Consider the following 24,627-nt stretch of genomic DNA (forward strand, 5'->3'; position numbering starts at 1 on the left):
GGCCGTGGCATGTTGGTGTGCCGAGCTGTGACTGTTTCCTCTCTCCTGCCCACAGATAAGACTGTGAAGCTATGGAAGGTCAGCGAGCGGGACAAGAGACCAGAGGGATACAACCTCAAGGATGAGGATGGCCGTCTCCGAGACCCCTCCATGATCACCATGCTACGAGTGAGTCTGGGGAGATCACGGCTGTGAAGGAGCCTTTCTCTTCAGTGTCTTCGGTCAAACCAAGCTGTGGCCCTGGCACAGGGTGCCCAGCTGTGGCTGCCCCATCCCTGGCAGTGTTCAAGGCCAGGTTGGACACAGGGGCTTGGAGCAAGCTGCTCTAGTGGAAGGGGTCCCTGCCCGTGGCAGGGGCTGGAGCTGGAGGAGCTTAAGGGACCTTAAGGTCCTTTCCAGCACAAACCAGGCCGTGATTCTGTGAAGTTGCTGGTGGTGTCACCTGAGTGCTGTGTCGCTGGTAATGCCATCCTGTGTGGCAGGTCAGTGTCAGAGGGCAGGGGTTGCTCCCTGTTTCAGAGCTTTGGTTGATGTGTGGGTACAGGAGTGGAGCTGCTGCTGGAGCGGTGCTGGCTCTGGGCAGTTGTGCCACCAAGCGCCCCGTTTTGTGTCATGTCAGGTACTCCAGTGCCCGCTGCTGGTGCTGCTGCAGTGCCCTGCATGCCCTGAGCATCCTGGTGAGGAGACAGTTAACAGGCTGTCTCTGCTTAGTGCACTTGCAAATGCAACTTCTGCTTGGGAGCATAAGTACCTTCTCTAAATGAGTTTTCCTCCCAGCCTAAGGAGATTAAAAGCAGCTCCTGAATCAAATGTAAACACCCAGGGCTATGTTTTCCATTTACTGCAAGGGGGGATGGATGCACAGACCCCATTAACACGGCCGCTGCGGGAAGCCTGGCAAGGGGAGGCACCGGGGCATGGCAGTGCCTGTCTGCCTGGCAGCCCCTGGAGCTGGCAGCTCCTGGCCAGCAGTGCCAGTGAGTTTGCTCTTCCCTGGGAGAACTGGTTACGAGCTCTGATTTGCATAGAGAGAGCCAGCTCCAGCCCGCAGCCGTGAAGCACTGTTAATCCCACCAAAGCTCACCTGGGGTCCTGCACAGTCGGTGCAGGCAGGGGATGAAGGCAGTGGGTGCAGGCAGTGGCTGCAGGCAGCACTGCAGACCCCCTCTGCATTGCTCCAGCAGTGAGCTGCCCCTTTGCAAACAGGGAGGATCCATGCTCCACCCTGCTTGACAATAACCCCTTGAACCCATAGCCTGGAAGTGACAAGTATGCAGGAATTTTGTGATGCCATTAATCAGACCAGACCACCTTGTAATTTAATCACATCCTCTTAGAATTTGCATTTTGAGTACTCAGGGGTTTTATATTTGTACATATATAAATGTTGCTACAATTACCCTCGGCTCACTTTCACGGCTTCCAGTTCCACTGCAGATGAAGCCTTTGAGAACCCCAGATAGGCAGTTAATTCTCATCTCTGTACTGAGTTGTTCCTGGTGGCTAGCAGGCATTTTTCTTTTCAGAGCAAGAAAACATTTCATTTCATGTATGAATGTATCTGCTGTTATGTTTCAGGCAGCATTTCAGCCTGATACCCCATTACCTACACAGCCCATTGCTGGAGTTTGCTCATCATTGGGATGTCAGAGCTGGGGTTACCAACCCTCACAGGGCTGAGGGCTGGGTGGGTGCAGGAATGCCAAGCTGGTGGTCAGGCTCCCATCCCAGACCTGCCATCGGGAAGCAGCAGTCGGTTAATGGGAGCTCATGATGAGGGTGATGACACCTCAGAGGAGCGCAGGGGCGACGTGGTTATGAAAACAGCTAATCATCCTGCTCATCTTCACTGCTGCTTGTTGGTGTCAGCTGATTGCGTTTGACCACATCCCATTGCTTCAGCTGGTGACTGCAGGTCTGCAGAGGAGCCGAAAATCAGTGCAGGGGTTTGCAAGTGCTCGGCCTGAGTTCCACCGTCCCCATCCATCACAGCTGGTGCCCTGTGGAGGAGCAGGGCTCGAAGCTGCTGCCAGTGGGGCTGGGGCCAGCCCAGGCAGTGGGGGGGGTACCCAGCCCGTCCCACTGGCACTGGAACATCTGAGCACTGGACACTGCTTATTGGAGTCCCCTGTCTGCCTCATGTTTCAGCCTTTGGTTTGCTCTCAGTCCATTTCCTGATGCTGGAGGAGTTGGGTGTGCTCCCTTGTGCCCTGAGATACGGTGCTGCGATTCCCCACGCTCTGGTGGGAACATGTGGCTCCTGCCTCATGGCAACGGGAGGAGGTAAAACACGGTGTAAGTGCTCAGCGTTTATGGCTATTAGTGTCTGCCTGCACAGCGCCTGCTGTCCCTGAGGATGGAGGATTGAGGAGTCTTCTGCCAGCCCCTGTTTTGATGTTTTGATGATTTTACTTACACAGATATTTACATTGCTGTAACCATTTTGCTGCAGCCTGGTGTATCTCTGACATTTAATTGTCCTGTGATGCTCCTGCTTTGAAGTAAAGCTGCATCCATCCACAGTTTAATTTTCAACCACAGATGAGCAAAAAAGGTGTTAAAACCACCTTGCTGCAATCATCTCTTACCCATTCGTCATCATGGTTTTAATGTGCTTGATCAGCATTGTTCTCTGAGAATTTTCTAACCCACATAGAGCAGAAGGAATATTTAACTCTGCTCAGACTGCAAAGTAAGGCTTTTGCTGTCATTAGAAGAGCTCTGCTTACTTGAGTTGCCTCCAGTCTAATAGCTGCAGCCCTTCGCCCTCATTTAGCAGCCTCAACGAGCTCTTGAGTGCCCCTTGGTCAGTGTACAGCTGTACCTATGCCATGGGGTGTGTGCAAGAAATAATTAACACAAATAATACCCAAGGCTTAAAATCCCTCTAAATAGAGAATGTGTTTGCTTTGGTCCCTCACAGCAGGTCAGGCTGTGATGGAACACTGGGATGCATTCTCCCACCGTACCAACCCCGTCACAGGGTGCTCAAGTCAGACTGGGATTCCTTGTAGTCCATCACGTCTCCTTCTCCTGAGCTATGATCACAGCAGGAAGAACAGCCAGGGCTGGCAGAGCTCAGGTCAGGGCTCTCGCTTCTCCTAGCACAGAATTCTCTGTGCCAGGGAAACCCAGGGGACCTTGGACACCATTTGGGAACAACTTTCCCATCCCCGGGTAGCTGATCTCTGTCCCAAGCATTTTAGATGTGTGTAAGGAAGGAAGCACCCTGCAGAGAGGCTGCTGTGCACCCATCCAGCCCCGGGACCAGCTGCGCTGGGCAGCAGGACCGTGTCCCACCCTGCTGTGGAGGAACCAGGAGGTGACCATGGTGCAGGGGGTGGGTTTCTGTGCTCTGCACCAACACCTCCCTGGGCGAGGAATGAGCCCTCCTGGCCAAGCGCGACGCGGGTGCGATGAGTGTCAGTATGCCTGGTGCTTGGTGCTTGTGGCTGTTACAAAGCGCGCTCTGAGAGCTACTGCTTCACCCGATCCCACCAAATCCATCAGAAGTGTGGGTCTGTGTCTCCCATTTTGCCAAAGCACTGGGATTTCCTGGAGCAGTTTCCCGGAGAGGTTGTGCTGTGTGCCCACAGCATCCAATGCACACAGCGGGCAGCCCTGAGTGAGGCTGTGTGAAGGGAGAGGGAAAGGGAAGGAGGATGCTTTGGAGAAGGAGGGTTGTGCTGCAGCATTTCTGCCCCAGCACAGAGATCTGTCTGCCTTTTCCCTGTATACATTCTCTGAAGCATTATTATTTAAATGACAAGGTAATGTGAAATATTTGGCTTTTTGGGGCTATAAAATGCACATGGCAGAACTAATCAATTTCAAATGATCATCATCAAATCATTGCCGTGGAAATTAAAAACAAAGGGTTTTCCCACTTCCATGAGCTGCTCACATTGCTCTGGAGCAGCACAGAGTGCAACGTTCGCCCGCCCTGTGCCCAGGCAGGGCAGTGCTGGGCTCAGAACGTGCTGGGACCTGTGGTGCGCAGCTTTGAGGTGCTTTTCTCATTTGTCTGTTTTTTCCCAGGTCAAGAGCTGAATTCTTCCTTTTCTGGTGAAAACTCATAATTCATCCTTGGAATATCTGTAAACTCGCCGGAAACGCTGGTGACCGGAATTGACCTTTCCAATATTTTTCTCCATCTCTTTTTCCGCAGCAATTGCACTGCTGGTATCTGTGTCTAGACGTACTGTAAAAACAATGTGCCAGCAGAATTATCCAGCGGGTTTGGATTGCTCTGAATGTGTGTTTGGGAACATGGCTCTGCTTCTACAGGATTTTGCTGGGAAAAGTCATCCGCCTGGTGGGATTTTACTGACACGAGCTCTTTTTCAGAGGGAGAAATAAGTTAATAAAGATCTGTTCAAGCGATCACAAGTTTGAGGGGCGTGCGGTGCTGATGAGATTTGCATGAAGGGATCAGGATTTTGAACTTCAGATAAGAAAAATGCTCTTTGTTCTTTGAGGCTTCTGCAGACTTGTGTCAGAATTCAGGTGCAGATGGCGACAGCGACCCTGGAGCGCAGGAGCTGAACCAGGACAAGTTCTTGGTTAGAAACAACAAAAATCCTATCACGCTATGAGAGCACACAGAGACCGGGAAGTCTGGGGTGCTTGAGGCTCTGTGTGGAAGGACACTTGCTCATCCCCACGCTGAAACCCCTTGTGAGCAGGCCCTGGTGTTGGGCTGTTTGTGAGGATGGCTCAAGCAGTTGGCCCGTGGATGGACTCCAGGTTTAATGTTGCTTCACTGTATGAAAAGGCTCAGTGACGAGGGACAGGAGGAGCGGTGTTAGTGTGAGGCTTAGGGAGGGACATGTCTGGGGAAGAGAGGAAATCAGGAGCTCTATCGGCTACACGGACTGGTAATGAGATAGTGGGTTTATCCTCCATGGGAAGGTCCCTTCCTCATGTCACAGGGAAGGTCCAATGAAACAAAATCCTGAAGAGCATGAAATTGTCCGTCTGCCATGGAGATGGCATTTGCTGTGCATTTTGCCTGCAAACTATTCATGTGCAGGCAGCACTGGTTGCAGATTGTGCCTTTTGTAGGTGAGAAACAGACACCGGGGAGCACGTGCGGAGGAGCTTGGCTGCTGGTGCAGGTGATGACCCTGGGTTTGTCCCTGAGCAGCCAGCTGTGCTCTCAGATTTACTGAGAACCAGGTGACATTTTCCTTCTTGCAGAACCAAGGATGGGGTTAATCTGGGCTCTGGCTGCGGCTAATCCCACTTGGACAAATCCTGCAGCTTGCCGGGGCTGCGGAGCCAGCATCTGCCGGGGCTGGTGGGCTGGTGCCTCATGCCAGGAAGGGCAGCTTGTCCTGCTCTTAAGTGCAGGAGGAGGGAGGAAAGCTCTGCCCTGAGCGCTGGTTCACAGCATCGTGGCTGGGCTGAGGGTGCAGGGGAATCAGCGCTGCCGGTCCCGCTGAACAGGGCACGTACCTGCAGAGGTGCTGAGCCTGGGCGCTTTGGCCTTGGTGCATGTGTTGGGTTGCACTCGCTGCGGGGCTGTGCTGGGGTGACCGGTCACCATCTGAGCCCGATAAGCTCAGACCTGGCACATGCTGGATTGTGCCTGTGATTGTGATGTGATTGTGATGGATTGTGCCTGTTCAGAGGTGAACACACGTCTGGGAGCTGAGCCGTCATCCTTTTCCCTGTGTATTGACTTGTGTTTTGCGCAGAGGATAAGGTTTTCCTGAGGAGCACCAAACCTCTGCATCCCTTCACACCACGTTCATCACAGCACTGGGAGTGAGGAGAAGCTCTACTATGGGAAGCTTTCCCCACCCTGGGAAGCGGGGAGCGTTTGGTGACAGTCAACGTGACAGGCAATGAAAGGGGAAACCTGATGGGAGCAGGGGGCAAAGTAGAGAAGCAGCAGCAGTTACTGACGTGGTGTTAACAGCACTGTGGTCCTCTGCTTGGCAGCACTGGTGGTGGGGAAGGACAAGGGCACCCTGGATCCTCCACCCCACCACCACCCAGGAGATGAATTTTACAGCTCAAGGCAGGATTAGTGCCTCATTAACTGAGGAAAGGGGAAGCCTTGGCCAGACAAGGAGAGAGGAATTGAGTGTCATGTGCACTTTGGATGCGTGGGACCAGCTCTTTTGCAGGGGGTGCCTGCTAAAAGACAGAAAGAAAAATGAAGACATACTCTGTTTTAAATGAGAAATGACTGGCATCCCCCCCCCGCCCTGAAAACAAGAAGTAATTTAATTTATTAGTGGTTTATTTTATTTGGCAGCCTTTCTATGTACTTGATGCGGTTTGTTACACTGAATTACCCTTTAATAATGGGTGTATATAATACCAGAGCCTGCCCTGCAGGTTGGCTCCATAATTGAAAGAGGGATGCACTGCGGAGCTCTGTGCTGGTGAGGATTGCCATGGCAATGTCAGTGGGAGCCGCGTGGTTGGGGCAGGGAATCCTGCTGGAAGATGCCGGTGCCCACACTGCTGTGCCTCAGCCCCAGCTGCCCCTGGCACGGTGCAGTGAGGTGAGGTGCAGTGTGGTGCAGTGAGGTGCAGTGAGGTGCTGGGCTCCTGCCTTCGTTGCGCTTGGTTTTGTGTGTGCACGGCCCGGTATAACCGTGAGCTCTTTCCCTTTGCACTGTGCTGTGGTTGTGCCGGTCTGACCCGCAGCGCGGCTCCTGCAATCCCTGAGCCTCCATCCGAGCGGCTGAGCAGAGTTCGTCAGCCCAAGCGATGCATCATTGCCTATGTCAGGCCAAATTAGCGGCCAGGCTCGTCACATTAAGCTCCGGCTCCGCGCTGGCAGTCCCTGTGCTCTGGTGTCACTGGCGCTGGCTGTCACAATCCTGTCCCCACCTCAGCAGCCATGGGAAATCTCTTTGGGCAGCGCACAGATAACACACACAGTAATGAAGTAGCTTGAGGGAAGAGCTTCCTGCTGAGCAAGAGCACAGACTGACACCTCCGAGAGCACTGGGCTGCCTCCATAGCGTCCTGTCTGAAGCTGTTACTTGCACCGCTCCTTGTGTTCCCTGTTCTTATTGCATCTCCCAATCCCCTGTTTACAAGAGTTATGCTTATTAATCTGAAGGCAAACATGTATAGCTCTCATTCTAGTCCCTCCATCTGTCCCTGCCCCTGTGTTCCTTTCTCTGTCTCTTCTCATCTCTCATCTCTGTCACTCTGCTGTGAAGCAAATGCAAAGGAAGTTAACAGCAAACTGTGCTGCCCTGGCTCTCTCAAGATGTACAAGTCTGTTAGAAATGTCTCTGGCAGGAATTTCACTGGTTAACAGTGACAAAACAAGGCAGAAGTAGGTTTGGGTTTGTTTCTCCCAAAGAAGAAGCAGTCACTGCAGCGCAGACCTGAGCCTGATTTATGGGGCTCTTGCTGCGATCAAGCCATACCGGTGCCTCTCTCAAAGGTGAAAGGTTTTGTGTTTGCTTGTCCTGCTCATGCCCGCACACAGCTGCTGGGTTTTCTTTGGTGAGCGCATGTGCCGAGGCAGGGGGATGGAGAGTGGGTACCCGGTGCTTGCAGGCCCCCACTGTGGTAGAGCCGGTGCCTGCCCAAGCCGGGTGCTGGCACAGGTCCAGTGGGCAGCGGGACCCATCCCTGGGTGCTGACACTCTGCTTCCCGTCACAGGTACCGGTGCTCAGGCCCATGGACCTGATGGTGGAGGCCACCCCCCGGCGGGTGTTTGCCAATGCGCACACCTACCACATCAACTCCATCTCTGTCAACAGCGACTACGAGACCTACATGTCAGCGGATGACCTGAGGATAAACTTGTGGAACTTTGAAATCACAAATCAAAGTTTTAGTATCCTTTGGTGCATGACACCACAGCCCCCACAGCCCGGCCAACAGCGGGAGTGCAGGAGGTGCCTTGGCTGGTGAGCCGGGTGTAGGAGCCCTGGGAGCCTGGACACGTGCACGTGTCAGTGGGAGAATGATGGGGCTCCTGTCCTTGCACGCCGGTCACGGTTCCTTGTACAGCATCACCCTCTGGCAGCCTCACTGGGGTCAGGAGTACAAACCAGTGCTGTTCATGACGCATCTGAAACCCTGTCTCCGGGTGTCACCTCCAAGGCTCTTCCCTCTCATCTCTGCCCAGCTGAGCTGTGCCGCTGGCAGGACATGGGTCACACCGAGCTGAGCCGCTGCCTGCGTGTGCAGGGCTCATCTGGCATCCTCAGGATGCTGCCTCCAGCCTGGTGACACAGCTCTGAGTTCTGCTGCAGGGCGGGCGGGAGCAGCGTCTGCCGATGATGGAGCAGACAGATGCCTTGGGGAAGATGGAGGGAGGCAATATTAATTGTGCAGTCTCTGCTATACCCTGCAGCGAGGTGACAGGCTGCCAGTCACTGCTGTACGAATGAGGCCCTGCCAGTCACCCTTGCAACAGCCGCATCAGAAATAACAACAACGGGGCACCTATCATGGGTGATATTTATGGTGTTTCCCACTGAGCGGTCCACATGGGGCATGGGGCACATTTGGGCACCTGAGAGGACTTCAGCAGTCAGAGACTTGTGGCTGATGGGTACGGCCGAGCAGGGCTGCAGCGTGCGCTGTATTTTGGGGAAGAACGTGAGGAGCACTGGATTTGGGTGAAACCTCAGGAAGTTTGGCCAAGGAGAGGGGGTGGTCGCTGTCCTGCGGGGCCGTGCGCTGGCTCAGGCCTGGCTGGAGCTGGGACCCAGGTTCTGCTGTGGATCTGCAGCACAGCTGGGCTGACACCTCAGAGGCTTTGCCCTGGGGCTGCTGGAAATGCCCCCCCCCCCCCACGGGGCAGAAATCCATTCTTTGCGAATTCCCATCCTGCTGGGAACAGCAGGTTCTTAATTTGCTTCCCAGGGGGTCAGGAAAGCTGCTGTTTCTTTCTCCCCCTTTGCACAGTGGGTAAATCACCCCATGCTGGGTGTTTGGAGTGCACTGTACAACCTGAAGCTGCTTCCACTGGTGGCTGCTTGCTGGTGTCAGGCCGGGATGGATCCTCGTCATCCGTCCCCTGCAGCACTGGGATGCTCTGCAGGGCTGTGCAGGTCCTTGTGGCACCATCCACAGGGCCAGCTCAGTTTGTCACCCAGTGCTTCCCCAAGCCCGAGCATGAGAAACGTTTTGGAAGTGACACGTCCCCGGCAGCACCCCTGCGCTGTGGCAGTTTCTGTTGGTCGTTGTCCTCCGGGTTTTGGTTTTGTGTTCCTGCAGTAGATGTTTGCTCTGGCTCAGGGTGAATCGGCAGAGTCAGGTCTTGGCTGTACAGGGGGTTCATGGTCCCTGCTTGAACAGCAAATGTGATGGAGGTGGGCTTTGCCCTGCGCTGGTGTGGGCTGGAGCCCGAGGTTGGTGCTGCTCTCCCGGGAGCACCAGGTTGGCTGAGAGGGGAAGGGGGGTGCTCAGGGACCTGCGGGGTCTGCTCTGCAGGGGCCTCCTTGACTCACCCCTGCCAGACATTGTGGACATCAAACCAGCCAACATGGAGGAGCTGACAGAGGTGATCACGGCTGCTGAGTTCCACCCGCACCACTGCAACACCTTCGTCTACAGCAGCAGCAAAGGCACCATCCGGCTGTGTGACATGCGAACCTCCGCGCTCTGTGACCGCCACGCCAAGTGTGAGTCCAGCCCCAGCACGGTGCAGTGGGACAGGGTCCTCTTTGCATTCACAGAGCCCAGAAAAGGGGAGCACAGACCCTGCAGCCTCGCCCCATCCTCCCCGTGTCCTGTTCTCAACTGTGGTTGATGCCGCAGGGGTCGGGATGTGCGGAAAAGCCCCCTCAACATTCGGAGTGAGCTGGGTATGTGGGGGGCTGGTCCTTGTTCCTCCCAGGCTGCTGCGATGAGTGAGCTGCTGCTGCGGAGCTCGGTTCCTGCTCAGCCTCTGCGTGTCCAGAGGTTGGTGCTGGAAACACTCATCCTGTCAGAGCCTGCACAGTAAAACACTGGCACAAACACCCACAGCAGCTGTGGGTGAGCTGGTGGATACCTGTTGCTGTTCTTTGGGCCGTGGCAGTTCCTGTGCTGAGCACAGTGTTGTCAATCAGAATTTGGTGTCTGCCTTAAAAACAGTGAAACGTGGCAGGAACAAGTGCTGCTGTGCTGTGTGACTGCACAGCCAAAGCCCTGTGTCTCCTGTGTGACTGCACAGCTGAACTCCTGTGTCTCCTGTTCTGGTTTGGGTTTTCCTCAGAAAATGGCCAATACCTGTGGGAAATGAAGGAGATTCCAGTACTCAAAGTGGGATCATTTTAGGAGAACAAGATACACAACATGGGTGCAACCTCCTGGAGCCCCGTGGTCATAATCTACCCCCGGAGAGCCCTGGGGTGTGCTCCAGATGTGGGTTTCCTACAGCTGATACGGAATTACACAGCAGCTATTTCTTCTGGGCTTCTGAGCTGTGGTCATGGTCTGAGACCTGTTTTAACCTGAGGTGCAGTGGAGGGAGGGGAAACATCTCTGGTGGGAGAGGTTTGGCTGGCTGGAGATGGGAAATACCAACGGCAGCTTTTCCAAACCCTGAGCAAAGAACCGTCTCTGTTCCTGCGCATCCCGGCTGTGTCTTGCAGCCCGGCAGCGGCAGCTCCCAGCTGAGGACCAGAACACAATCACAGAGCAAACAGAATCCATTTCCCTGATGCTCCAGTGGCAGAGCCCTCCCTGCTTTTCCCTTTGTTTGTTGCTGCTGCGTCCCGCACACGGCACCCAGCAGCGCATCCCGCTCCCTTTGACCTCTCCTGTGACATCTCCTTATTGATTTCCCTCCATCCCTCAGAAGCACCAGCCCCAGACAATTGCAGTATTGCAGATGCGCGTGTGGAAATTGAGACAGTTCATCAAAGTTCAACGTGAAAAGTGGTGTTGCCTTTTGGAGGCAAATCCTCCGATGGAGACATTTAATAGCTGTCAGTATTCAATGAGAACGCAGGCGCTGTCTCTGCACGCCCCAGCCGTGTTAACTCCCACAGATGCAGCTCATTGCTTGGGCACAGCTCATACTTACGTGCTTCTCGTGTTCAGTTTTGTTTGCCCATTTCACTGGAGGCTCCTGCGATCTGTGATGTTCTGAGTTCCCTCCAGCCTCAGAGCTGGCCTCATGGAGAGCATCAGCTTCCACGTGCCCAAAGAAACACACATCTTGGCTGAAGCACCAAGGGAAGCCGAAGGGCAGATCGGGATTCCTGGAGCTGGTAACGGAGGCAGAATAACAGTTACTGCAGTTATTTCCCTATAGCAAAAGGCTTTTTCCTTATGGAGCTTTAAGGAGTGATTGTACCAAACTCCTGAAACCAAAGGCTCAAGTTTCCCAAAGAGGGACCTTTCCCTTCTATCTCCTCCCTGCTGACTGTGTTACAGCACCTTTACCAAACATTCATCCTCTGCTGAAAAGAGTTTCAGCTTTGGTCCAGAGCACACAAAGCTGCTTTGATGAGGTAGCTGGCAGCTCACAGGTTTTACTTTCCCATATTGCAGATGTATCCCTAAGACAAATGTCTCCCCTTGTATCTGGGGGTTTTGCTTCCCAGTATCAGAGCCCCAGAACGGAGGGCAAGGACATAGGTGCAGGGAAAATTCTACTTTCCTAACAACTTCCTCTTGCCCATGCACTATAACCTGAACACCTCTTGCCTTGACATAAGCTCAGGCATGCATCCATGATGGAAACGATGCAGCCATTAGAGCAAGCCTCAGGAATCCAGCAGACCTGGTGTGAGCAAACCTGTGATGGTTGCAGCAAAGACAGGTCCTGGCATTCACAGGCTCTCCACAGACTGCCTCAGATCTTTAGTTCCTCTGTTGCTGTTGCTTTTCTTATTTAAAAGACCTGATGTGTCATCAGATTTGCTGCTGGGGATTAAAGGCCCTGGAGCTGGGTCCTGCTGTGGACGATGCCATTTCTGATTTGTAGAGATCATTGATACTGGCACTTCAGGCATGTTTTCTGCTGTACGCAGAGGTTCAGGTGTTGGGTACCACAGGGCTCAGCAAGAGGAGGCTCAACCCCAGCAAACGCTGGTGCCAGGTGCGCTGTGCAGGACACACTGCCTGCAGAGCCACCAGCCCTGCTTTGGACATGGGGGTCAGATCCAGCAGGACGGGGGAAGAGCGTTGGACACACGGGGCTGGCAGTGGGATTTGTGTCCAGTAAAGAAGCGAAGCGGTGTGAGCAGCCTGCAGTGCTGCCCTGGGGAGCTGTGGAAGTGCAAGAGGAGCTGGACAGATGTCCCCGCATCACAGCATCTCTCTTGATGCATCTCTGTGATGGCTTTCTAAAATCATCCTTCCCCAGGTGATGTTACTCTGAAATCAAATTTATAAATACATTTAATTTGGAACTTCATCGGTCTCCCTCAAACTGTTCAAACTGATTTACTCAAAGACTGATTAAATTAAATCTGTGGGTTGCAGGGGCTATAAAATATTTACATTAACTTTCAGTTACGCTGCACATTGATTTCTAGAGAGCAGCAGTGATGTGCAAGGCTCTAAATCTTCTGGGCTTCTGTGGTGCTGTTGATAGATCGGTCTCTGATGATCCCTTTCTCTTATTGCACACATTAAAAACAAAGGATGGCCTCACGCAGAGTTGTGGTCAATGGCTCGATGTCCGGCTGGAGACCAGATGCCATCCAGAAGGGACCTCGACACGCTTGTGAGGTGGGCTGATGCCAACCTTATGAAGTTTAACCATGCCAAGTGCAAGGTCCTACACCTGGGTCGGAGCAATCCCAGGCATGGCTACAGGTTGGGCAGAGAAGAGATTCAGAGCAGCCCTGCAGAGAAGGACTTGGGGGTGTTGGTCAATGAGAAAATGAACATGAGCCGGATGCAGTGTGCGCTCGCAGCCCGGAAAGCAACCGTATCCTGGGCTGCATCAAAAGGAGCGTGACCAGCAGGTCGAAGGAGGTGATCCTGCCCCTCTGCTCTCGTGAGACCTCACTTGGAGCATTGTGTGCAGTTCTGGTGTCCTTAACATAAAAAGGACATGGAACTGTTGGAACAAGTCCAGAGGAGGCCACGAGGATGATCAGGGGCTGGAGCACCTCCCGTATGAAGATAGGCTGAGAAAGTTGGGGCTGTTCAGCCTGGAGAAGAGAAGGCTGCATGGAGACCTCATAGCAGCCTTCCAGTATCTGAAGGGGGCCTACAAGGATGCCGGGGAGCGACTCTTCATTAGTGACAGAACAAGGGGTAACGGGTTCAAACTTAAACAGGGGAGGTTTAGATTGGATCTAAGGAAGAAATTCTTTACTGTGAGGGTGGTGAGGCACTGGAATGGGTTGCCCAGGGAGGTTGTGAATGCTCCATCCTTGGAGGTGTTCAAGGCCAGGTTGGATGAGGCCTTGGGTGACATGGTTTAGTGTGAGGTGTCCCTGCCCATGGCAGGGGGGTTGGAACTGGGTGATCTTAAGGTCCTTTCCAACCCTGACTGTTCTATGATTCTATGAATTGTGCCAAGTCCTTAAAATACAGGTGTTTGTCCATATTAGTCTAGATCACACCCAGAGGTGGGAGTGTTGCCCCCCTGCTGTGGGTGCCTCTGCTCGGGCTGGGGACAGGAGCTGCTGCCCCAGCTGATGCTGTTGCTGTCCTTTCCTCTTCGGCAGTTTTTGAGGAGCCCGAGGACCCGAGTAACCGGTCGTTCTTTTCTGAGATCATCTCCTCAATCTCCGACGTCAAGTTCAGCCACAGTGGGAGGTACATCATGACCCGGGACTATCTCACCGTCAAGGTGTGGGACCTCAACATGGAGAACCGGCCCATCGAGACCTACCAAGTGAGTGTGGACAGCCGGGCACCCGCCGTGCTCCTGCCCACGCCGCGCTTCAGGGCTGGTGCTGACCTGATGGGGGGGAGCATTGTGCCATGAAATCACAGAAAGCAAAGGAACTGTTAAATGTGGGCTTATGTGGCTGCGTGAAATGAAACCCATGTCCCGGGGGTGAGGGTGAGGACGGGGAGCTCAGGTGCTCGCAGGTGTTGGGGAAGAGCATCGTTCCCTGGTGCCACCAAAGACACATGTGGAGCGAGGCTGGTGCTGCAGCGGGAGGGTGGCCATGCTCAGGGGCATGTGGGGGCCTCACGTCGTGTCCCCCCGGCAGGTTCATGACTACCTGCGGAGCAAGCTGTGCTCGCTCTACGAGAACGACTGCATCTTCGACAAGTTTGAGTGCGTCTGGAACGGCTCTGACAGGTCAGTGCAAGCGGCTCCATCCGCACCCAGCCCCGGGGGGAGCACAGCCAGGGCTGCCTGCTGGCTCCCCTGTGCCCTTCCCTGGCCTCTGGCTGGCTCCATGGAGTGTTCCTGCGGGTACAATGGGATCCCCGCACCCAGGTGCTCTGGGGGTGTCTGACGGGGTCCTGGCTCTCCCCTGGGTGGGTTCTGTTCCTGTCTCCAGTTCACCCACACCCACTGGAGGGTGATGACGCGTTCAGCTCCAGATTGCCAAACCGAGGGGGTGATGACTGTCCACACACGTAAACCACAGCAAACCAGAGCAGGCAGCGTGCAAAACCACTTGGCCTGGCAGGGTTGACGTGTATTTTTTATTCTTAACCGTTGGGGTGAGTTAAGGGACACAACTGGGCCTGGAGCCTGATTTCCAAATCTCAGTATGCCTCTGGATACTTAGGCTGCCTCTAATCACGAGGCAGTTTCCCTCTAAAAAGGTGTGAAAACGATTTGGTTCAGGTCAGCTGAATCCTTGCCATAAAGACTGACCTCTGTACACGCTGTTGTCCCGGGAGGAGGTGCCTGCCCCGTGCACATTTCCTGGGTTAAGGAGCTAAGGAGGATGTGGGGATGTGGCTCCAGTGGCAGAGCTGAACCTTCTGGCGCAGTCGGGTGTTGGCTGGGCTGGGTGCACACCGTGACCCATCCTCCCTCCGACCTCACAGCGTCATCATGACCGGCTCCTACAACAACTTCTTCCGCATGTTTGACCGCAACACCAAGCGGGACGTGACGCTGGAGGCCTCGCGGGAGAACAGCAAACCCCGCGCCATCCTCAAGCCCCGCAAGGTCTGCGTTGGAGGCAAGCGGAGGAAGGACGAGATCAGCGTGGACAGCCTGGACTTCAGCAAAAAGATCCTGCACACAGCCTGGCACCCCACCGAGAACATCATCGCCGTGGCAGCCACCAATAACCTGTACATATTCCAGGACAAGGTTAACTAGGAGGACAAGTTGTTCTTTAGGAGTCTCATGTATGAACACGAGTAAACACACGATTTCAAACGGTTCTTTTCTTTCTTTCCTGTTTTTTCGCTTTTTCCTTCCTGTTCTTTGTTCAGTTACCGCTCTGCAAGTCCTGGTCATGCAGAGGCGAGTGCTCCTGCACCCTGAGGGCTCCCCAGCACACACCGGGCCTCTCCATTCACACATTGAGAGCCAAGATGTAGCATTGAGGTGGCCGGGGGTGCACTGGGCTCGTGTCCCATGGGGGTGGCAGCAGCCCTCTGTGATGGACGAGCGCAGTGGCCTGGGATGAGGAGGGGAGGGGGACACGTGGTGTCCCTGTGGGCAGTTACAGCCCTCCCACTCCGACTGTGTTAACCTGCCCCCGGTGCACCCTGGGGCTGCGCTGCAGCCCGGCCCGGAGCCCCGCTGCCCGTTCTCACCTTTTCCTTCTGTCGGTGGTGTTCTGTGTTTGTCCCAGCAGAGACAGCAACACCAAATGTACAGCGAGAAGTTCTGGTTAGCAAGGGACAGGCGTGGGGGGGGATGTGCTGCAGCTTCCCCCCGCCCCACGGCAACGCTCCCGAGGATTTGGCTCTGTAGATACTGTGGTGCCTTTTTTGGTATATGAATACCTTTATAAATGACGCTTCCAACCTGCATTGACTGCAAACCAAACCGAACCTGGGCTTTTCTTCTGCATTTCTTATCTCTTGCTTTGGTCACTCCCACCTGTTCTGTTGTAAGCTCCTGCATGTTCTGACTCTTTCTCTCTTTTTTCCCTTTCTTTTTAAATTTATTTATTTATTTATTCAACTTTTAAAAAAGTTAAAGTTGCTAATTTATGACCTTTTAAAAAGGAATCCAACCATATATTGCCGTTAGCACCTGACTGCTTCAGAGAGAGGCTGGCTGTGGGCCTGAGTTGTAATAACCATAATAATGATAACAATAAAACCAGTATCTCCTCCCCTCTGCATGGCAAGGCTGCCCCGTTCACGGCACAGGTTGTTTGGGTCCCTTTTTCACTTGAGCAAAAACCTGTTCAGTACAAAGAGCTACAGAATCCTCAGTCAATCTGAGAACTGCTCCTGCAGCAAAGAGCAAATGAACAAAGTCAATGATAAAGTTTAACACTGTCACTTTAGCAGTGGCCCTGAAGGGGTGACTCCGTGGCAGCAGCTCCACCAGCACCCACAGCCCTGCAGGGTCTGGTGCTGGGACAGAGTGAGGATTCACCCTGACCAGGGACACCAGCTGCTGCTTCCTCCAGGAGCACGGGGACCACGTGGGAGCTGTAGACAGTGGGGACCCCATCCCCTGGGATGGAGCCTCGGAGCGCTGAACCACTGGGACACCCTGCGCCAGGGAGAGCCGCCATCCTGGAGTGCTCACAAGGGAAATGGGAAGCGCAGCGGCTCGTGTCCTCATTCCAAGCGAAGGCTTTCGGGAGTAACTGTGTTTTTTAAAAATTAAATGGAAAAAACAAAATGGCGAGAGCAAATGAACTGTTTTTTTTTAAAAAAAGTCTTTGGTTCCTGTAAGAAAGCCTGCACTCTGGTGCCAGAAGTAAAGCTGTTCCAAACGTGCCTTTTGTCCGGCTCCTTGTGCCTCTCGCGTGTGGGTGACGGTAGCCCTGGGCACCCAGACAGTGTCTGAAGGTCCCTGGGCAGAGGGTGCTGCCAGGCCCAAGCTGATGGGGGCAGCTGCTGTCCTTTCCAACATTCCCTTCTGGCCAGCGCAGCCTGTGGCAGGAAAGCAGAAGTGATGGGTACCTGAGGGGCTCGGAGATGGCAAAACCAGGCTGGTCAGTGAGCACTGAGCCCCATGTGGCCAGTGGAACAGTCCCACACTGTGGCACCTGAGCTGGCCCATGATGTTCATGTGCAGAAAGGTGCCCAGCTGCAATCCCCAGCGCAGGGAGCAGCATTATCACATCCCAGAGCTTAGCCCCATAGCCCGGCATCAGCACTGTTTCCAGTAACAGGGCTCTGGGCCATCACAAGGGCTGTTGCTCTTGTCCTGTAGACAACAGAGCTGCTGGACCCTTGTGGCTCGTGACAGTGCCTGGGAGAGAGCTGGACTGTGCCGAAACCCCACTGGGCTGTGATGGGAAAGGTGTGAGCATCCCCTACACCCAAACTCCTTTGGGAGGAGGATCCCACAGACTGCCCCTGCCCTGGGGGGCACAGGGTGCTGTGCCTGAGGTGCTGCAGGGCAGGGGACTGGCTCCCTGACATTTTGCATCACCAGCATGCCCCCCCAGCAGCACTGCTGTGACTGCAGCAGCAGCACCCCAGGGGCCCAGTACATCAGGTGTAATTGTTTTAGGCACAGAAGCAGCAGATAAATAAATGTTAACGAACATCTGGTTGCCATAAACAAGGTAAATTAAAATTAATAGCAATCTTATTCATTTAATGAACAAGCTAACCGTATTTTAAAAGAGCCATAAAAAATGCATGGCTTCCTGCTAAGCTGAGGGAAACGAAACCCATTCCCTGGCAGAGGGAGTGGGAGGAGGGATGCGTGCCCTGAATGGGATGTGTTCTTACTGCAAGCACCCCAGTTCAGGTGTCAGCAGTACAAGCCCCTCCCAAACAACCTTCTGTGCTGGTGCTCAGGCTGCAGGACCCAATGGCTGGCCACCAAAACAGGAACTGCAGAAAAAAATATACCAATTTCTTATAGAAGAATCAATCCCTCCCCAGCCCCCAGGTAGAGGCAGGGATCCACATCAAGTACTGAGCAAATCAAAGGAAATACTTTGTCACTCCAGCCCTACCATCTCCTATTTAAGCCAAAGACTCAAGATCTAAACTTGAACACAGTTCTCCTGGCACCACTGCCCGCGTGCTGACCTGCCTGCTGCTGCTGAAGCTCCATCCAACGTTCTGCAGTGACACAGGCTCCATTCTGCCAAACACAGCCAAGAATATGGGTGATACGACTTCAGTTGTTTGCTTTACTCATAAATTCACAAGTCCAACAAAATCCAACAAAAATTGGTATTAGGCCTGTACAATCCATATATAAAAAGGGTTGGTTTATTGTAGTTCAAATACATAAACTGAACAATCCCAACATTTCAAAATTAAGCTTTAGAAACACAAGTTTAACATTCAAAACAGGAGTATAGTTTACAAGAATTGCCCAGAGGGGAATCCACAGTCTAATCCAGAAGTATGTAAAGATCACTTTATCGTAAATAAAAATGTGTTTGTACAACCGTCCTGTTCTGCTCCGGTAACCACTGCTATGGACCAAGTGTTTCCAACTTGGAGTAAAAATTATCAGACAAATCTTCACTTGGGCAGAGCAACCTGATTTTGCTTCTAATTCATGGACAGGATAAGGAATAAAGCAGACCTGTGAACAGATTTGATTTAAGGTCTCGGTCCTAATTCTCCTCTCTCAGTTCTAACTCTGGTTTGAATGGATTTAGTTCCATTTACAGGGGTCAAAGCAAGCAGAGAACTGAAACCTGGGTTTCCTGAAGATGCTCTTCAGTGGTGGGTAATTTAAGCTATCAGACAGCACTGCACCTCCTCAGCAGAGACCACAGGTAACCATGAGGAAGCTGGTGGCACACACATAGTGCAAGCTCAAACCACAAGTGTGATCATCCTTAAGACCCACACATATGACACTGGTGAGAACGCCTCCAGCTTCAGACATGGCTCTGCTGAGAGCTGGTTACCAGATACAGCCACACGTTCAGACTTTTGTCAGTCATGCCCCAAAGAAACTCATAAATACCTTTAACGTAGAGTTTTGTCATTGGTTCCCCCCCGAGACCATTTCATGTTCACAAATGCTGCTTCTTCCTCTGCTCCTCAGATGGTTTTGCAATATTTTCACGGTAATGTATATGTATAAACCTGACAGATGGCTCATGCAAGCTTTTTGATTTAACAGATACCCTTGGCTTGAGAGTATTTCGTATCTATTTTGTTGTTCGTCTTGTAGGCTCTGAGGCCGTGGGTGGTGGAGGGGGGCCTCGACGGTCCAGGTCATCGACGTAGGACACGATGAGCTTGCGCCTCTCCTCCGGCACACAGTCAAGCACCAGGTATCGCTTGTCGTTCTGCAGAATCTTCTCAACATCTTTCAGATGCTGATCTGATTCCTGGATCAACTTTTTGGATCTGAAAGCAAATGTAAGAGTTACCACTCCAGAGTGGCTGAGACCCACAAAGCCCAGGAGCCTGCCCTGCACCCGGCAGCAGCTGCATCAAGCTGCCCTCACCAAGGGAAAGCACAGAGGAAAGGCAAAGCTGGGAAAGGCTGCAGGGACCTGGGCATCTTCTCAAATAGAAAGATGTTGCTTTAGGTCAGGACTAGGCACATCAACAGTACTCTAGGCACAGGAAAAGTCACCTACATTTGTGCTGTTAATTAAGCACCATGGAAGGCTCATGTCTGGCTGCAACGGCCTTGTACAGCACTGCTTGAACTATGCAAATGCTAAAACCTAGAGGGGACAAAAAAACCCCAAACATAGAATCACAGAATGGTTTGGGTTGGAAGGGACCTTAAAGCTCATGCAGTTCCAATCACCTGCCATGGGCAGGCACACCTTCCAATAGAGCAGGTTGCTCCAAGCCCTGTCCAGCCTGGCCTTGAGGTTTAAATTTAGTATCTAAATGAGGCAAACAATTAGAATTTGGATGTAGAAGTCTCAGCCACAGGCCAGCTGAACTGGTGAGCTAGGCCCACAGCAGCAGCTCAGAGCACTGTCACTGAGCCCCACCTGAAGTCAAGACTCTAAGGCACTACAGTGCTGACCACCAAGGAGCCATGTGGTTCATCAGGATCCAAAGAACTTAATCTCATTTCTCCTTTTAAAGTGTTTCTCACGTTTCTGATCAGAAACTTCTTTTAGTCCATACCCAAGATTCTGTATCAGCCTCCCTATGCCCTGAAACGGAGTGAAGAAGTCAACCTCTCTGAAGCTGTACCCGCCTGGAAGGGAGACCCTTTTTGGTTTGACAGGTTATAAAAGTTGTAAAAGTGACAACGTAGACGTAAGTTACGCTAAGAGAAGAACGAGACATGAGTTTGTTGCCAGTTATAAGGAAAAGCAGAGAAAAGACCAGCCCTTTGCTGATGTTAGGCCACACACCTGTAGGTTATAAATTTGGTCTCTTTCAGTAGCGTTCGGAAGTCGGCTTTGGCAGTAATGTATTTGTCTCTAATGTATTCCTCAAACTCCCTTTGCTTTTTCTGAAAGAAAACAGATAAGCTTAGGACACTGAATGCAGATTAAGTGCTTTGTGCACCTTAGCACACTGACCATAAGCAATAATCACATTGAATTATATTTGTCCCCGTCTTTAGCACTTTAATTTTTAAACAATGTTACTTAAACAATACTACTTCTGCTCCCATCAAGCAGGAACCAGCTCAGCAGCCACTGACTCCCATTCCCTGTATCCTGCCCGACACTGGAAGCAACAAGCGAGGCGAACCACTCACCCTGTCACTTGAAGAAAATTTAATGCACCTTGGATCTTCTTTAATGATTTTTTTCACTTCCTTCCATGTTGACGTTAAAGTTATCTTTCAAAAGAAGCAAAAATGGTTAAATGAAAAGAAAATCAGATTCTAAGAATATGGAATGGAAATATTATTACACCTGAAGCTTTTAAATATCTCCCAAGCCCACTGACAAAGTTGTTGCTGTATTTTTACATGTTGGGTTTTGATTACTTAGACTACTACATTCTTATTTTTAATTAGTTGGTTTTAATATATTTAGGTCTTTTGAGATGGCATTTTCAGATCAAAGTCCTCACAAATATAATTTACATTCCTGTCTTTTTCTAGTACATATTAATATATAGGAATCTGTTGTTAAAAATCACCTTCAGAAAACTTGCCTGAGTTACATATTTGTCATCCTATTCTACCTAAAAATCTGCCTAATGTTCTAAGAACTTTTCACTAATGTGTTGAAGAATAAGGTAAAAACACATGGGTTAAAAGAGGGCTCAACTGAAGATGGCACCTAACTGAAAAAAAGCAAAACTCACTAAACCCCCACAATACACAGAATAGGTGAGAGATTTCCCCAGCGTCACACAGAACAAAAGTGCAGGTTCAGGAGCACAAACTAAATCAGGAGACATCAACACAGACAAACTTAGTAATAAGTATCCGTATATAATCTTAAGACAAACACACTGAGGGTATCTGAAAGAGCAAGATGCCACAGAGCAAAGAGTATCAAATAACTCAATGTTGAAGAAATGTAACGCCCTGCAGGAGATAAAAAGATCGCTGATTAGAAGTTTAAATGTAACTGAATGTTAAACTGAAGTAACACTCAAGATAAACAGCAAAGGAAACATAAGGCAGATTTTGTTACGAAGAAAAGATAGTGGTGAAGGAAAGGGGCCCTAGAAATAAAACCAAACAGGTCAGACTGTGTGATGGAAAAACCAGAAAAGGATGAATCCCAATGGGCTGGCAGAGATTGGAAGTTTGACTATAAACAGCTCTTACCGCTGAGGTTTCATCCAGAAGTTGCCTAAAGTGTTCCCTCTTCTTTTTGGTAAGTGCTTCAATGTGTTCATTAAAGAGTTTCTCTTTCTCTTCTCTTTCTAGCAAGGACCCAGATTCCCACCGATGGTCTTTGCGTAGAGTCCGTCGGGTGTCAGACCAGGACACATCTGAAGAACGCACCTGAGCCAAAAGATGATGATTTTCTTAAAACCATTTTTTCTACAGTACATTGATATTTTTTATCTACTACTTCCTTCCTCATACAGCAGAGAAATCCTAACACAAAGGGGCTATGTTTGGAGCATGAAGACAGATAATACAAAAGCCAGGGGACTATTCCTAGTGCTCAACAATTATCTCATTTTCCAAAAGACTTATCAAAGCTTACAGCAGCATGACTGAAAATCTGCCATCATCCCGAGGCTCCAGGGAAACCCAGCAGGAACACCACCATCCACTGGCTCCCAGGCAGGATACAGGAACCCTAAGCACAGAGCATTCTCTTCCAACCAGGGCAAAACTCCCAGCAGTGAGTGGAGGGCACCGGGGAGGAGCCAACAGGATTCTATTTCTATACAAACTGAACTGCAATAGCCCCAAAGCTTTACACAGTACAACACCTAGCAACAGGAGACAGCGAGGGGCTGACAGCGCTGGCCGGTGTCTCACCATGTCAGAGAGAAGCGCTTTGAAGTTCTGAATAGCTTCTTCCCGTTTGTGCTGTTCCCGCTCACGATCGATTTCCTTGGTTTGCTCCGAGCGAGCCTTCTGCACCTCCCTTTCTCGCTCTCGCAAACTGGCCTCGATGCGAGCTTGTCTTTCCAGCTCCTTCTCTTTCTCAGAATCTAAATTCTGAAACGGAACAACAGATTTCTCTCAATAAAACCAATGTGGCACCTTTCATATTTTCAATGGACAGCGAAGTAAATTAAAGGGTCATCAATTAAAGGCATCTTGGAATGAAATACCTGAAAGTGATTTCAGATTCATGAGTTACAAAGTTTTGCTGCACTATGGGGTTTAGATGGGGAAAAGAGAAGTTTGATCATGACACTGATCACATAGCAACTACTCTCAGGAGTGTGTTTTTTGTCTGCAGTGACAAAGTCTGAGTAATGGGAGGGCAGGGGGAGACTGGTGTCACTATCTGTCAGCCCAGTTTTACATTCTCAACCATTAACTGTCTGGAAGAGAAAGGCAGGAATATTGGTTTAAGTAAGGAAGAACCACCAGTGAAGGAATTCTGTATGAACCATCTACATCCCTGAAGGAAGCTCAGCTGATACAAAAATCACAGCAAAGGAAACTCTGCCCATCTGGTAGGAAGTGATAAACATGAACATGTCCCTGCACATGTCAGGGGCCTTGGAAGTAGATGATCTTTAAAGCCTCTTCCACCTCTAACCATTCTGTGATTCTACAGTGTCTGCATTTTCCGAAGTTCTACATCCATCTTTACAACCAATAACTTTACAGGAGTCTGCCTTTCTTGCTCTGCTGGATAAAATCTTCCACACCATGTGTGTGAATACACGCATGCATACACCTACCATGAGCCTCTGCAGCAGCATCCCCAGGAAGGGCACTTTGAGTCTCAAGCTGTCATTCTGGGCTAGTACAAACAACTGTGGTATAGAAATCTTTTCAGTATGGAACTAAAGCACACATTGGTCTATATTCTATCTAGTTACTTCACACATTAACAGCAAGGGAACCAGCAGAGCAGCCAAAGCTCTGCTCCCAGATGCCCCACGCGTACCTTGGCTATTTTTTCGATGTACTGCTTGAACAGGTCCTCCCGCTGTGAGGAGCTATCCACTGCTTTGTAACGGGGGTCAGTCTCTACTTTGTCCTTCACTTTGCTCCAGCGAGACTGACTGTCCAGGTGGTGATTAGCCAGCAGCTCAAAGAAGTCCATTTTGATCTGTTTGACAAAGGGAAACAGAAAGATGATACTTGAGGAAGACATTTTGATACCCAACAGTTTGCTCTTATGAAAAAAGGAGCTGACTTACCTCCAGCTGAGGGAAGCACATTAATATTACACACAATTTACAGAAATCACTAAACCTCTGAATTTAGATATAACTACATCTAAAATTCACTTCCCCTTGGGAAAATTTTGCTAAAGCAGATATATTAAGATCATCTGTTACATCTAACATGAATGATATTCTTTGAAGTATGAGCCATCAATACAGTTTTTATTATTTTACTCCAATTTAAGCTTTTTTTGAACTTTTTTATATATATCAAAGTAACAAGTTACTGATTCTCCATTACAGCATTTTGTATATTGATATTCCAGAAGCTCTGCAGTTTTAAACAGGGCTTTAGACAAATCAAGTATTTATGGGTTCATCCTCCAAGTGCACAATGAACAGAGGTAGATACTTGGATCTGCTGATAAAGAGATAAAAGATCCATCCTAAGATGGATCTAGCCAATAAAGAATTACCCACATATGGTAATTAAGTAAATTACATTTAAGATGTACATGCACATATATGTAATAGTTTAAGGAAATGTTTTAGTCTATTTTTTTCAATTGGAAATGGTGTGTCAGCACTCTGCCCATAACAGCAGCCATCACAAAGGGCTGGCAGGACAGTTGTTTTTAATCTCAAGACAACTAGGGACATGTTTGCATCCAAACTCCCAGAACCAGCAGCTGCAAAAACAATGACGGTGCCTTAATTACATCTCTCTTTTCTGGGATGGAGGATCTCCCTGGTCCTGCTGCACTTTAGGTTCCAGGTATTTCCTCCTTTTTATTTCCAGCAGTTTAAGCCTCAGAAGCTTGGTGTGGCATTTAAGCCTTCACCTCTCCGAAGCCAAGGGGCAAGGGGCTGGTTTGCCTCCCTCACCAGGAGCCAGGGAATGGCCCTGGGGACTCCCCAGGCATGGCGCAGGACGCTGCCTTCACAGCACCCCGAATCCT

At 50.9% G+C, this 24,627-nt stretch overlaps 2 protein-coding genes across 8 annotated transcripts in view; one reads left to right on the forward strand and one right to left on the reverse strand.

Annotated features, from left to right (window-relative positions):
* Nucleotides 1-15,179, forward strand: part of PPP2R2B (protein phosphatase 2 regulatory subunit Bbeta) — a gene marked incomplete at both ends in the record, with an annotated part of 61,319 nt that extends 46,140 nt beyond the window's left edge. For all 3 annotated transcript variants that reach the window (XM_080627234.1, XM_080627233.1, XM_080627232.1), the window contains 6 exons: nucleotides 56-168; nucleotides 7,640-7,817; nucleotides 9,451-9,615; nucleotides 13,609-13,778; nucleotides 14,104-14,195; nucleotides 14,900-15,179. In XM_080627234.1, coding sequence (XP_080483360.1) covers nucleotides 56-168; nucleotides 7,640-7,817; nucleotides 9,451-9,615; nucleotides 13,609-13,778; nucleotides 14,104-14,195; nucleotides 14,900-15,179 — 998 coding nt within the window. The remainder of the gene's footprint in view (nucleotides 1-55; nucleotides 169-7,639; nucleotides 7,818-9,450; nucleotides 9,616-13,608; nucleotides 13,779-14,103; nucleotides 14,196-14,899) is intronic.
* A 3,031-nt stretch (nucleotides 15,180-18,210) lies between these two features.
* The window catches only part of TCERG1 (transcription elongation regulator 1), a 31,122-nt gene continuing 24,705 nt past the window's right edge, over nucleotides 18,211-24,627 (reverse strand). For all 5 annotated transcript variants that reach the window (XM_080626984.1, XM_080626982.1, XM_080626981.1 and 2 more), the window contains 6 exons: nucleotides 23,446-23,610; nucleotides 22,356-22,538; nucleotides 21,687-21,866; nucleotides 20,658-20,741; nucleotides 20,305-20,405; nucleotides 18,211-19,327 (listed from right to left, as the gene is read on the reverse strand). In XM_080626984.1, coding sequence (XP_080483110.1) covers nucleotides 19,126-19,327; nucleotides 20,305-20,405; nucleotides 20,658-20,741; nucleotides 21,687-21,866; nucleotides 22,356-22,538; nucleotides 23,446-23,610 — 915 coding nt within the window. In that variant the 3' untranslated portion in view covers nucleotides 18,211-19,125. The remainder of the gene's footprint in view (nucleotides 19,328-20,304; nucleotides 20,406-20,657; nucleotides 20,742-21,686; nucleotides 21,867-22,355; nucleotides 22,539-23,445; nucleotides 23,611-24,627) is intronic.

This window comes from Psittacula echo, assembly GCF_963264785.1.
Source record: "Psittacula echo genome assembly, chromosome: 11".
NCBI lineage: Eukaryota > Metazoa > Chordata > Aves > Psittaciformes > Psittacidae > Psittacula > Psittacula echo.